Source organism: Eurypyga helias, unplaced genomic scaffold (assembly GCF_000690775.1).
Source record: "Eurypyga helias isolate BGI_N326 unplaced genomic scaffold, ASM69077v1 scaffold956, whole genome shotgun sequence".
NCBI classification, from domain to species: domain Eukaryota; kingdom Metazoa; phylum Chordata; class Aves; order Eurypygiformes; family Eurypygidae; genus Eurypyga; species Eurypyga helias.
Window position 1 is genome coordinate 99,030 of NW_010255893.1, and position 13,878 is coordinate 112,907.

At 41.8% G+C, this 13,878-nt stretch overlaps 1 protein-coding gene across 1 annotated transcript in view; it reads left to right on the top strand.

Moving 5' to 3' along the window:
* LOC104511013 (voltage-dependent L-type calcium channel subunit alpha-1C) overlaps window positions 1-13,878 on the top strand; it is a gene marked incomplete at both ends in the record, with an annotated part of 126,246 nt that overhangs the window by 48,553 nt on the left and 63,815 nt on the right. The window contains 2 exons of the mRNA XM_010153455.1: window positions 2,252-2,355; window positions 8,845-9,017. Of these exons, the coding sequence (XP_010151757.1) occupies window positions 2,252-2,355; window positions 8,845-9,017 (277 nt within the window). The remainder of the gene's footprint in view (window positions 1-2,251; window positions 2,356-8,844; window positions 9,018-13,878) is intronic.

Sequence of the window (13,878 nt, forward strand, 5' to 3'; positions counted from 1 at the left end):
GATGAAATGTGACTTGCAAACATAGAGAATAATTAGTATTACTTACAAACTAACTGAACAATTCTGCAAAACTATTAAAAGGGAGGCTGGTTAATATACATAGGGAATGTTAGATGTTCAGCTACTCTCTTGTGACCACCAAATGTATTAATCCTGTGAGGAAGGAGCTGATGAACTGTTTTCACAGAGGCAGATTTTGAGCTTACTCTTTAATGAGTCTACTTCAGTTCAGTCGCAGCTGAAGGAGCCCTGAAACGGAGCTCTGGATCGGCCCATTGGCTGTGGACTATAGCCAGACAGGGACTTTAGTGACTGTACTTTGAAAGAAAATATGCGTAATGGACTTCCATCCACAAGGAACTGATTATATTAGTGTTACTCTCCTGCCTTGTCTTACTGAGGTCTGAAATTCCTTTCCTGAGTTGTTATGAATCTTGAGTCAGATTGCCTCCCCTGAAGTGTGTCTCAGTGCCCATGTATGGAAGAATATTTCTTCTGTGATCACAACAAATGCTTAGGTTGCAAAGGAAGAGAGCATTTTCCTGGAAGGAGAGGACAGTGTACGATAAAATTTTCAAAAGCATGGAAAACAAAGGAACCTAGGCTGCCTTATGCCTTTAGGTATTTTTGAGTCTGCAGTGTATGTTCATAAATCATTTTAGTGCTCCTGAAAATGTTCACCACCATCTGTTTCTTTAATGATGCAATGTCTGGCTCAGGAGATAAGTGTTTATGAAAAGTGAAGAAGAAGGGACTATGACATGTTTTTATACCATCCTGAAAGTGGAATTCTATTAAGATATCCAGCAACTTACCAAATTTTGAACTTTGAAAGAGACTTTAAGATAAAATGGTGGTTATGTACTAGATGGTTTTAGAATATATACATTATCTTATGTGCTAGATTTGCTCTACAATTCATACACGTTCTGGTGCTAAAGCAATAGTCTGCTTCATTTGCAGATACTTCTAGTTGTGTGAAAGCCAGACCTATGCCCCTGTCATTTGGTTTACATTCTCAAATTCAGTGAGTACTCAGCTGTGTAGGAATCACATTTTGTGGGAGAGATTCATCCTTCAAGGAGAAAAAGGAAGATTGTGAGAAAGGTTTAGAAAACACTTGACCAGGTCAGAACATGATGGGTCTTGAATGGGCCTTCCTCAAAAGCATACAGCTGCTGCCCTCTCTGTGATAAACTGAAGATTACCAGCACATTGCCAGGGGAAGATCAGCGTTTGCCCAGTTATCACGTGCTTCTCTCTGAAGTACGTCTACCTGTGCTACACGCGGGACGTAACCATCACCTGACGTCACGCTGTGGCAGTGCTTAGCAAAACCTAGATATTTTCACTGACAGCAGAGTCGTAGATAGGTGCGATGGTTAGAAGTGCAGAAGTCGTCGGACGGACCCTTCTGATGCTGTAAGTAAACTCCAGAAAGAGTGGTTAGAAGTGCAGAAGTCATCGTCGGATGGACCCTTGTGATGCTGTAAGTAAACTCCAGAAAGCGACACACGTCTGTGAGCGTCCAAAGGAGTGCTAGTACGGTGCATGGCTAGATTTCAGCCTATATTAATCACTGCCTGTGAGAAAACAGCTAGAGGAAAAAAGCAATCAAAGGAGCGGTCACATCAGAAGGAACATACAGAAACACTTGCTATGATTATGTGTAAACCAACCACAGGCTCTGTTTACAAACCTTTCCATCTGTTCCTTTGCCTAATCATTTCTGCTTTCCCTCTCTGTCTTCTAACTTTCCTTCGTCTTTCCAGATGCAGGACGCTATGGGCTATGAGTTACCATGGGTGTATTTTGTCAGTCTGGTCATCTTTGGATCCTTTTTCGTTCTAAATCTGGTTCTTGGTGTGTTGAGCGGGTAAGCTGACAGTTTTGGTGTCCTTTTTCCAATGCTACAGGGCAAGACTCCATAATAAGGGTTCTTCCCTGTCACCAGGATTCTTTCAGAGGGATTAAAAATCTGAATCTAAGGAAGCTTCACATCAGCTCTCAAATATTTTGACAAAATTTTCAAACATTGAAAATAACAATACAGGTGACAAAAGATGTGTTATTCTCTGACAAAGAAATTCAACCTCAGGGCATTCAAAATCACTAATGTCAACCTGTCAGAAATTTCCAGAAAACTAGCTATTTGAAATCCTACTGCTGGTGACTTGGGATCTCTTTGGCTGGAGCCTTGCAGTGCTCAGAATCTGAGCTTGTCTCACTAATTATCATTCCACTCTTCCAGGTCAATGATGCCATAGGAAGGGACTGGCCCTGGATCTATTTTGTTACACTAATCATCATAGGGTCATTTTTTGTACTTAACTTGGTTCTCGGTGTACTTAGCGGGTAAGCAGTACCAGGAAAATGTTTTATTATTGTTTATTTTTTAAAATTTGTATTTCTATTCCTACTTTCTGGTTACTAAAACAGCGGGCAGTGGCGGGTTGATCTCAGGAACCTTAATAGACAGCCGAGGCTATTGCTGTGCCAATTGCAAAATATGGCATTCCTAATGGCATGGAAGGAGTCTTTTGACTAAATCAAAGGAATACAAGACAAAATCTTTGTCTGTAACAAGTTCCTCTACCCCAAACCTCTACCTGTATTCTGTGGGAAGAGGACAATGCTATGCTACCCTGTGGGCAAAGCATACCATTCACCAAGAAGGGGATTATAGTAAAATTTCTGGAAGAGTCAGTGGGACTGAAGGAGGAATGAAAGCATGAGACAAATCCCTTCGCATTTGTGGGATGAGATTCTTGCCAAACTATGTCTTCTCACATGAGAAATTTTCACAGTGCTTAGTATCTGTAAGGCACAGCCTAGTGGGAGACTATTCTCCCTGGAGAGTGTCTTGGGCACGTTTCTTCTTCAATAAGCACATCTTCTCTATTGTGCAGATTACAAGGCTAGCATGATGCAGGGAGAAAAGATAATTTCCCTCTGACCTTTTCTAAGGATGAACAGAGAAGCTGGCGAATTCCTTCTGGTGTTTAAGCATTCCTAAGGCATCTAGACATTTAGCTGTATTTCAGTTCTGCAGTATAGTCCTCACTGCAAAGCATCATTTCACTGGCTTTGATTAAAAACAATTGATATTGTCCCCAGTAGTTAAAAACTTTATGCCACTGGGGAGCCACATAATTAGAGGAATCAAGCCAGCAAACATTCCTCGCAAGATTATTAAAAAGATCTCCTAGAATTAGGCTTCTAATTCCATATTTGGGCATGACTGGGTGCCTACACCCATTCAATGTACATGGATAAATATGGTCTGAGGATTTTGATACATCCTCTTTTTCTTTGTTTCTATCATCCTGCCCCCTTTAACAAGCTCTAAATGAATTTGGTCAGAGGCTGGGTGGGCAGCCCTGAAGTCTCCTGTCCTTTGATCAGAAGAGAGGGAAAATGATCTCTGAGCAGGAGCAAGGACTTGATGTCTCACAAAGATTATGTCCTCAGTACTTGGGCCAACAACATAGGAAGGGCAGTCGTAGGACTGGAGAAGAAGATCCACTGTTGGTCATTGGGCAAAGAGACAGGTAATAGGAGATCTACAGGAGGTATTACTATTGTCTTCATTACTTCAGTGAAGGAGACATGCTGAGAAGACAGCTGCTGCAAAGAGAAGGGTTTCCAAGCAGTAATAAGAGTGGGAAAAAAATCCCCAGCAATGAAGTGTCAGGCAATAGTCTGTGTTTGGATATCTGGAGAGTGATACTCTGGGTATAGTTTTAAAACATAAGCTCCGTGTTTCTCCAGGTGGATGCTCTGATCAGCAGGTAAGGGTGTCAGCAGTATCTGTTGTGTCAGAGGTACAACCTCAAGGACCATACAGGAGAGTGGTTTAAGGTTATGTAGTATCTGATGGGATAAACAGTGCCGGTGAGCCCAGCCCTGAGGAGTGCATACTGTTGAAGCACTGCTGATTCAATTTACCTACACTTGGATTTGGGTCTGTGCGTAATTAAAAATTGAATTCCCTCTCTCTCTCATTTATAAACTCAAGAAAGTGTTTTGGGGCCTAGATCTTCCACCTCCTGATATACTGCAGTGAGACCACCATAGTTAGTGGGAAGAGATGGAAACACTCGGCAAAGAGAACTGAACTCAAAGATGAAGTTCACCTTGTTTAAGCTGTGAGTCACTCTTTCTGGCTGTGCTCACAGTGTTATGACAGCTGCACTGTTTCTGCAAAATTTTTCCCAACTGGAGAAAAGTAAAAAGAAACTTAAGAATTTGCATCCATGAAAAAAACCTCCAGAAATTATAGGAAAAATGTTCCAAATTTTCTTTGGGCTAAATAAGCAGTTCTTAAACAATTAACTTTCTACAACAGTTCTAAATTCTGCTGAGTTGCTAAGTGTCTTTACTCTGCACACTCAGCTTTTTTTTTTTTTGAGACTTGCTATTGCTATTCGTCTGATCTGTGCAGGGGATCCACCTGTCTGTTCTATGTAGATACAAAGCACCATTCCTGGGCATCTTTGTATATCCATTCTGGGCGTCTCTGATTTCCTCACACTTATCTATTTCAGGCATTTCACCAATCACGTTGTGTAGGTAGACTTCATCAATGACATATTAGCTTAGTTTTCTGAATACTTAAGTGTATTTAATTGTACTCACAAAGACACCTTGATTGCACCTGCAAAATCAAATGCTGAGTTCTGCTCTGCCTGAAGAACTCATATGTAATTTGTTTTTTCTCAGGCATGTCATCCATTCATGGTCCTTCTGATGAGTTTACTAGTCGCATGCTAAGCTAAATTGTATGACAAAATATTCATGTGTAGAATTATAAACCTCTTCCTGTCTTGACTGAGCACAATATAAAATTCACATATTCCAAAGATAATATCCATCCAGCAGACCACACAGTAGACATCCTCAAACCCAAGAAAAAGGATTCCAAATCATTGCTGTGAGCAGTGAAGCCCCTCTTGGAGGTCTCTTGAGATCAGAGATGTTCACATCTCTATTATCTGTTTCAGTCAATTAGTGAGAGGTAAAAAAATAATGGCAGTGTGGGCTCAACTTTGAGACCTGCACACCTAAGCATATAGATTCACATTTCTTTTATATTTTGCCTAGCGGTAATCCAAATCCCAGGACACAGACCAAACAAGCAGTTGCCTAGGGCAAACCGGGGGCAGGAGAACAGCCGTTTCTTCTGCTCTGAGAGGATCCTAGAAAACACAGTTGGCTGCTTTTAATGGTCTTAGTGCCAGGGAAGAGGTCAGTGTGAGCGGGAGGCTGGCTATGGTTGCAGCTCCTCCTGCGGCAGTTTTTATGACCTTTCAGGACTTTTTCCTAGTCTTCTGTCCCCTCTTCCAACCCTTCCCATTCCCTGGTGTACCTCGTAGGGTGGATGAAGGAACACTTGTGCTGCACTTTCAGCAGTAAACAAGAGTTTTGAACAGCTAGAATTCTGCTTTTCTGCTTATTTTCCATCACTCCTCTAAATGTGAAAAATCATATTGAGATCAGCTATAGACAAGAATTACCTATATTCCATCATCAGGGTGGGCAAGAGATACTTTCTTCTGGAAGAGCACAGGATACAGAGCTGGGTGTTTATCTTCATGATCTTGACCCACTCTAACCTCACAGAGTGAAAGTATCTCTCTAGAATACTCTGGTTTTTGGTATTCCCATTGGCAGATGTATCTTATATTTTTCTGGGAGAGAAGAGTGAAGCAAACTGAATTCTGGTAAAAACTATCAGATTCACCAACTCTTAAACCAGTGTTTGCTTGTTCACTGCAAAGAAACAGACTGGTAGTTCTGCAAGCCTTTGTCGACCTTATCCTGATGTGATAGATAGTGCGATCTTTTTTGAGAAGGCCACCTCCAGACTGAAGATGGCACTGCCAACAGAAGGCTTTTTTGGTCCTTGGCCTCCCTGCTGGTGCTGCCAGCAATGGCCATTTATTGCTAGCCGTGGTGGTGGCAGAGGTAACTGGCACACCTGCCAGCAACAGGAACCGGACTGAGGTCACCAACTCATTTCATATGGGATGGTAAATGACCGTTGATAGTAATTCCTGATCGAGAACTACATTTGCCTGGATACAGGCTGGCATTCCACAGGGGAGGTGGTTTGAATTGCATCAGCAATTTCCTTAGACACCTGTTCTCAATGGTTTAATATTAGTAGAGCATAGAGGTTGAGATAATTTAAATAAGTTGTCTTCTTTGGAGAGTAATTTGGGATGTGGAATACCATACATTGTACAAAGGAAAGAGACATGCAATTGCAGGTCGTTTAGACTAGGCAATCACAGTATTTTGAGTTGTGCTATTAAAAAGTCAGGGAACAAAGTCACTGCAATGCAGACGGGCAGTGTAAAGACATCATGCTAAAATCTCACGTTGGTTCAGTCAGCTCTCCCCTCAGCCCGAGTCCAATTTGAGAGAGACAGTAAGTGGCGACTGAAAAGACCCAGGTAGGCCTGCAGCTTAGGTACATCTCACACAAACGGGCCACTCCAGTGCACAGTTGGAACTTCCCTTTCTGTAAACTGAGCTGTTTTATGATGTTTTCCTCTTTGGTTTATAAAACAGCCCCTTGCAAGTTACATTCATGCAAATATAAATAGTCCTCACTTGGAGTCGAGAGCTCAGTCCCTTTCAAAATTGGACCCATTTCTTCTAGATTCTAAAATACCAGCTGAGGAGCCAACTATTGAAATATTGGGATTTGGTTTCTCAAACAGGCTTAATAATACATAGACTCATTCAGTTTTTTGCTTTCTTTTCTTTTTTAAAGTTAATTCACTAATTTGGATAAGGCACTATTTCAGACCCAGAGGAAAGATGCTGTTGAAGCAGAAAATATAACTTCTATTGATTGAATTCTTCTAAATTTTTTGTACAGTTTTTATTATTATTACTGCTGTGGGATTGATTGTTTGTTTGTTTTACATTTTAAATAGCAAAATATCACTCCCAGCATCAGAAAATTTTATTTTTCATTCTTGCCATGCTTGCAATATCCTGATTAGATATCAGGAAGAAATTCTTCACAGAGAGGGTGGTGAGGCACTGGAACACGTTGCCCAGAGAAGCTGTGGATTCTATGCAATAGCTGTTTCTGCCTTGTGGCTAGGTTTGGTCCCAGGTCTGACTGTGATCTGTGTTCAGGCCTGAGAAGCCAATGATTCCCTTCCTTATTTCCACCTTCATTATCACAGTCGCATGGGATAGGCTGAACCTCTAGCAATGTGACAGGCATGAAGATCACACGGATATACTTTGCCACATACTTCAGCTTGAAATGAAGGCATTATTGTACTTCCGTTCTGCTGCAGTGATGGTTTCGTGCACACCTCCTAATATTGGAAGCCTGATCCAAAGCCTGTGAAGTCAATGGCAATCTTTCAGTGGGTTTTGGACCAGACAGAAGGGAAGTACTTCATTATCACTATTAGAAACTGGTCTCCATCTTAGTTGCTTGAGGACACTTCACATGGCATTCATTAACATTTTGGGTAGGATTTTCATAATCCTAATATTATCACACCAGTGTTAGTGGAAGGTTTCCTATTTGTTTTTGCAGGAGCCAACGTAAGACAGATACTAGGTGGAGGGTATCTGTATTCCACACCTTGCTCATCCTACTGCCTACAAACATACCTTCTGCAGAACCATCTCAACTCACTGGTTTACTAACCAGCTCTCTGACAGTCATCAGCAAGGGTAATGGATATGGCATTGGAGAGAATTACTGTACCTCTCATTTCCAGAAACAGTGGGCCGTGTTATCTGCTGTGTGTGCCTTATGTAGTGATCCGCTTCAGCAAATGAAAGACCTAATGCTGAAGTACTCTTTGTCCAGCACTTTTCACAATCATTAAGCTTACTTTTTAAAATACAAGTGTTCAGACCTGGTTTAGAACCACAGGAGAGTCTCTACATAGAGGTAGGTCAGCATTTAAAAAACATAATGCAAGAGAGGAAAAAACAGCATCACAGCCAAAAAGAAGGTAAAACAAGCACCCAGGTTCATAACTAAGCAACATGAAATTCTTGTTCCTATGCCCTGTTTTAAGTCTACATTCCTAATAGTGGTCTTTCATAAAACTATCAAATGTTTTCCCTTGTTCGTTTTCTGGCAGAATCTATTAGCTTTGTCTACCCATGATTTATCATGTTTTTCTACCTAACTTGAGATTTGAAAAATATGTTTCATGTCAGATAACAGTCCTGACTACTGAAAGTCTGCTGTACAACATTGAGGTCTGAGTTTTTACATATATTGTCTAGTACTGTGGGTGAAATCAACCATATTTAACTGTGTACAGAATTGTGAGTACAGTTAATTACACTTAGCCCAATTTAGTTGTGATTACACACAGAATCATAAAGACAGATTGAAACCTGGCTAAAACTTAGAGCCACCATCTCACTCTCCAGATGACAGATTATTGTCAAACAGTTCATCATTGAATTAAATTCACCATTATTCATTTAGATATTTATGAATAACTCTTGGAGCATATCAAGTGGTAAAGAATGTTAGAAAGTGTGTGGTATTGTACATAAATGTTACATACTCTTTGTGTTTGAATTGTCAATCAAATGTTGAGAATGAAAGGATTAAAAAAGATATTAATCTTTTCCTAAGCACTGGTAAAAACGTGGACACTCCAGCTGTTTTACATGTGTATCTAGCAAGGATACTCCATTCATGTGTCTGTCTTGAAAGAATAGAGAAAGCTGGGTGTGCTACACAGGATGTGGAGACTTTCTAGTGGAAATCAATCTAACCCATTGTTTTTCAATCTCTTCCTTCCCTCCGCCCATGTCCTGTCCCTCCCTCCCTCTTGCTAGGGAGTTTTCCAAAGAACGAGAGAAGGCTAAGGCTCGGGGCGATTTCCAGAAGTTACGGGAGAAACAACAGCTAGAGGAGGATTTGAAGGGATACTTAGACTGGATAACTCAAGCAGAAGATATTGACCCAGAAAATGAAGATGAAGGCATGGATGAGGAGAAGCCTCGAAACAGTAAGCAATTTTCTTGTGTCTTTCTCTCTCCCTCTCTCTCTGTGCTTTTAGCAAGAGAGCCCTTGCCCACCTGCTGTAGTGCTGAGACGGCTTATAAGGAAAAACAAGTTCTTCCTGTGACTCTCACCATGCTTATACATGATTCCAGTTTAATGCCTGTAGGAAACTGTAGGAGAGAGATATATGTGTACAGTAATTGATATTGTTCTGCAGATCCTCAGTTTCTTGTCTGTGATACTAGCATAAGATTCTGATACAAAACAGAAAAAAGATCAACACTTGCCATTGAAGTCCACTACCGAAATAAGTTTTAAAATATACATCTGTCTCCTATTCATTTATTTGATTGCAGTTCAGTGTTGCAGGCTGTTTACACACACAGAAAAAAGATCAACACTTGCCATTGAAGACTTAAATAAGTTTTAAAATATACATCTGTCTCCTATTCATTTATTTGATTGCAGTTCAGTGTTGCAGGCTGTTTACACACGGTTAATTGCTTTGGAAGTAAAGGTTTCTAGGCAAAGCAATGCTACAGTATGGGAGAAGGGCCAAGTCAACTCTGTTGTACATTAAGTGGGCCATCTGTAACTCCATTGAAATCAGTGGAATTGTGTTTGCTTTTGCAAGGCTGGAATTAAGCTCTCAGACATTTCTTGTAAGGGATTTGTCTCTTATTCTGTTCTGGAGCTGAGATGATGTTTGTGCGAAGTGAGAATTCACCAACTATCCCTTCTTAGAAATCCCGAAGAAAGAAGGGCTCAAAGAAGGCAGTGATTCTCTACATTTCATTACCTTCATTGAATCTTCTCCTTCTACCTCCTATTTTACCAACACAGGCCGTGTAACACTTCAGAAACACCTAGCAGTTATCATTGCAGGTCGTGCCCCTGGGAAATGTCAGAGGTGAGACCTTTCGACTGTTACACAGCTCATGGGCACTGCCTCTACTCTTAGCTTTATGGGAATGTGCGTTTTCCTAGTGTGATTTTGGAAGAGAAGACATGAAACACTTCCCTAGAGATCACCCTTCCTACCAAACAAGAAAAATCCATGGGATGATCCAATTGGAAACATATACTCTAATAATAGGAAGACTGCACATGGGGAAGTTGTGCCTACAGGGTGAAGGAAGGTTTGTCTTGGCTGCTCGTGATCTTTTGGGGAGTAAGTGCTACCCGCTGTTGCTGCCAGAATATTTAAGTCCTTTTAGAAAAAAAAAAAAAAGAGTAGGCATTAATATCAGGCAATACCCATGATAGTTAGGTATCTGGACCTGAAGGAGTCACCGGGCTGACTTGCTCAGACTGTCCCCACATCAGGTGGATCTTTATGCTGGTGTCTTCGTGGGGCATATAGTTTACCTTCTCAATTTAATCTCAGTAGTCACTCATATGAATTTATTATTCATGGCCAAAATTTGCTGCTCTGTGGCATGTAATAGATGGAAGGTAATGTCTTGGGATCCAAATTAATATAGTTGTAGATAGAATTCCCTATTAAACCCCATCCCCCCAAAAACCCAGCGTTACTACTGCAGTGGGTTCTGGTTGGTATACTTACGACATCAGAGTGCGGAGGCCAGGGACTGAATTGCACACAACTCCAGTGAAGTCACCAGGGTAATTTCTCTGGACTTCAGAGGGAATTGGGTCATCTTTTGCACATTTCCTCTTAGAGACGTGGCTGCTAAAGAAGTGTGGCCACAGCAGTGAGTTGCTGTGGTGAGAACTTGCCTTGTTACTAGCAGATTGAAGTTTTCCCTTTTTAATTAAGACAGAAGTCATGCTGTTTTGGTAAGAGTTGTGGAATATGTCGGATGTAGATTTGTTGCATGTGCTGTGGTGTAGGGTCAATCCACATTTGAGCTAACAAGTTCCTTTTATGGGTGGCGATGTTAAGAACTGGAAGATAACATATTTTCAGCTTGCTTTCAGTTCTTCTGTCCAGTATAAGAAGGTGAATTTTTTAAGACATGCCTTACAAAATTACTCCTCTTACCTCTGACTAGTTGTGTAGAGTTTCTCGCAGTCGGCTGTTAATGAAAGAACTGCATACTGTTAGCCAACTAATTGTTTCCCATTGCTTTTCCAAACAATTAATGAAGGCAGTGTCTTCCACGCCAGTGATTCCCAGTGTCAGGTCTGAGGGCAGTGGCTGCTGACTAGTCCATAGCACGCAGCATGTCATTCTCTGTGACACTGTGGCTTTGGGCGACATCAGCTGTTTTTGTTACGTGACAGACCAGGCTTGGGAACAGATGTCTGCAGTGCCTAGCGCTACACGGTAGAATTACGCCTCCATTGAGAGGAATTGCTCGGGACGTGAAGGAAGGCTGTGGACTGATTCTGGCGATGTAATGGGGACAATGGTCATGCTGACAAAGGTCCACACAAGAGAACAGCAGGGACCATGCAACCAAGTCATTCCATTAAGTTTATTTGCCTATTCTTCTGATGTACATGCCCAATCTAGAGCAGACTGTGGACAGCAGTATTCTTAGCACCTGTGGCCTGCATCTGTAAGTGCCAAACTAATCCTTCTTCTAGCTTTGGTGTGCTCTACAGTGCTGTACCCTGGTCTTCCCGCCACGGGCTTTCCGGGCTATGGAAGTAAAGGCTCTCTGTGCTGCCATCCTCTGGTGCAGAAGCAAATAGCTTCTGGGTACAGACGGTAGAGCAACACTCCCTCACCCCAAAGACAATAAAAATACCTAGATGCACGCCCCCACCCAGCAGAATTGTGGAGCTTCCTCTCTGACCTTTTGTATTTTATAAATGACATTAATTTTTCTTTTCCAGTAGGCTGTTATATTTACTTTTTCACAAATGCAGGTACTGTATTTTTTAAGCTCTATCGCGTTTCTTGATATTTCTGAATTTCAGTCCTCATTCGCATGACAAGTGAGAATGTATTTGCAAAGCCAGATAGTTTGCAGACGTCCTTTACTGAGATGTCATACTCACTTCATTGGTGGACATGCTTCTCTGTCATGTGCGTCACATGGGAAGAAATTCCTGGTATACTTCCTGTACCTACCTATCTGATTCCACACCTAAGCTCATCCTACTGCTTACAAACATACCTTCTGCAGAACCATCTCAACTCACTGGTTTACTAACCAGCTCTCTGACAAGGCCTGTCCGCTCTCCTGAAGCTGAGTCACATCGCAACTGTGCTCCTCTTGGGGCTCGAGAGATTTGCTAGAAAATGGGTTGAATGAACACTAGGTAACAAAATCAAACCAAGAAGTGGAGATCCCTAATGGCTTCAGCTTAAGACAATACTACAGAAAAGGTACCACGAGTAAGTGACAGGGTGGGTTTTTTGGGTGGGATTGGTTTTGTGTTTTTTTCTGGTTTGGGTGTTTTGGTTTTTGGGTTTTTTTTAGTGCATTATCTACTGTGTTGAATGTTTCAGCATTCATGCCAGCAGTCAATCACCAGTAGGGTTAAACTGAGGGAGAAAGATTATATTAGTTCTTTTCTGACAACCCTCTACAAAATAAGCTCCGACTATAATTGAAAAATAGCACAGTTGTAAATGTCCTCAGGAACCCCTTTGGCTTGAGTGCCCCCAAGACATTTGAACCCCACCTATTAGCAGTGCTGAGCTCACATTGCTGAGGCTCCAGTGTCTTCCTTTTTCCTGTGTTTATCCTTGTCGTCTTGTATTGCCTCATATGGGGCTTCAGTGTGCTTTTCTCTGAAGTGCTCTTCAAAGCTCAGTGCCATCTGTCTCTAGTACAGTGTCCTGAACTCCACAGAAGAGCGCCTTTCCAGCACACTTTGTTCAGGGATTAATTAATTAATAATGTTGACTTTTAAGGTAGCAGCCCTGCACCTCTCAGATAACAAATCACCGAAGTGCACAAGACAGTTCAGACCCCCTTAAGCTGTTGTTTCAGCTCAATAAACTTCAGGGGTTGCCTTTGCCTTGGTTATATTGTACTGATGCTCAGGAGATGGGGGCTGCTGCCTGAACTCTGACAGCGACTCACACCATTACTTTAAAGAAGTCACATCGATTTTTGGTTCCTCAGTTTACTCTTGGAGATTTGGGTTTTTTTTTAATAAAGAATATCAGAGGAGTTCAGAAGTTTAATTAAAATACACTTTTTAAACTAGAGTCTCAGCTAATATAAACTCTAAGATTCAGCAGTTTACACCATCTGGGCTCTGACCCAGGTAGTCTACCTAAACTAAATCATCCCGAACACAGAGAGCATATGTTTCCAGTCTCTTCTCTGTCCTTGCCTGCAGAGTCAGGTTTTGCTGCCTCCTAACTCTGTAGAGAGGGCTGCCTTCCTGTCAGCTTGGGAACTGTCCCCTGTAAAACAGAGAACACAAGGTGGAAGGAAAGAGAAATTCTCTTGCACCCCTTTTGGTTTGACTGCCTGTGACAGTCCTTAGAGCATCACTGGTCATATTTTGTATATGCCACTGCTTTCCTGAAGCTGCCAAACCTTGCCCTAAGTCTCACTGGGCATTTGCAGCCCTCAGTGAAATGGTCAACAAGCCCAAGGACTGCGGCAGCCAAGAACCTTAGTGGAGGAAAGGGTAAGAAAGGAAGATAAGTGCAGCCAGACTCGGACAAGCTGAGCAGCCTTTAGCTGATGCTCTCCATAGCAGAGGTCTTGGCGTTCTTCTGAGGCAGCTTATTACCGGTTGTCTCCCACATGCATTGAGGGGCAATTCACAGAGCAGGCTGAATGCATTCTCTGTTTTGGAAGTACATGTTTAAGGCAGTTTTTCCTTGTTGTTTGCAAACATGACTTTGCCATTATGGCAGATGTGAGGTGGGAAATGTAAAAAGGCTTCTGAGGTCTGTTTGTATTATGATTTTCTTCTGTGCTCTTTCC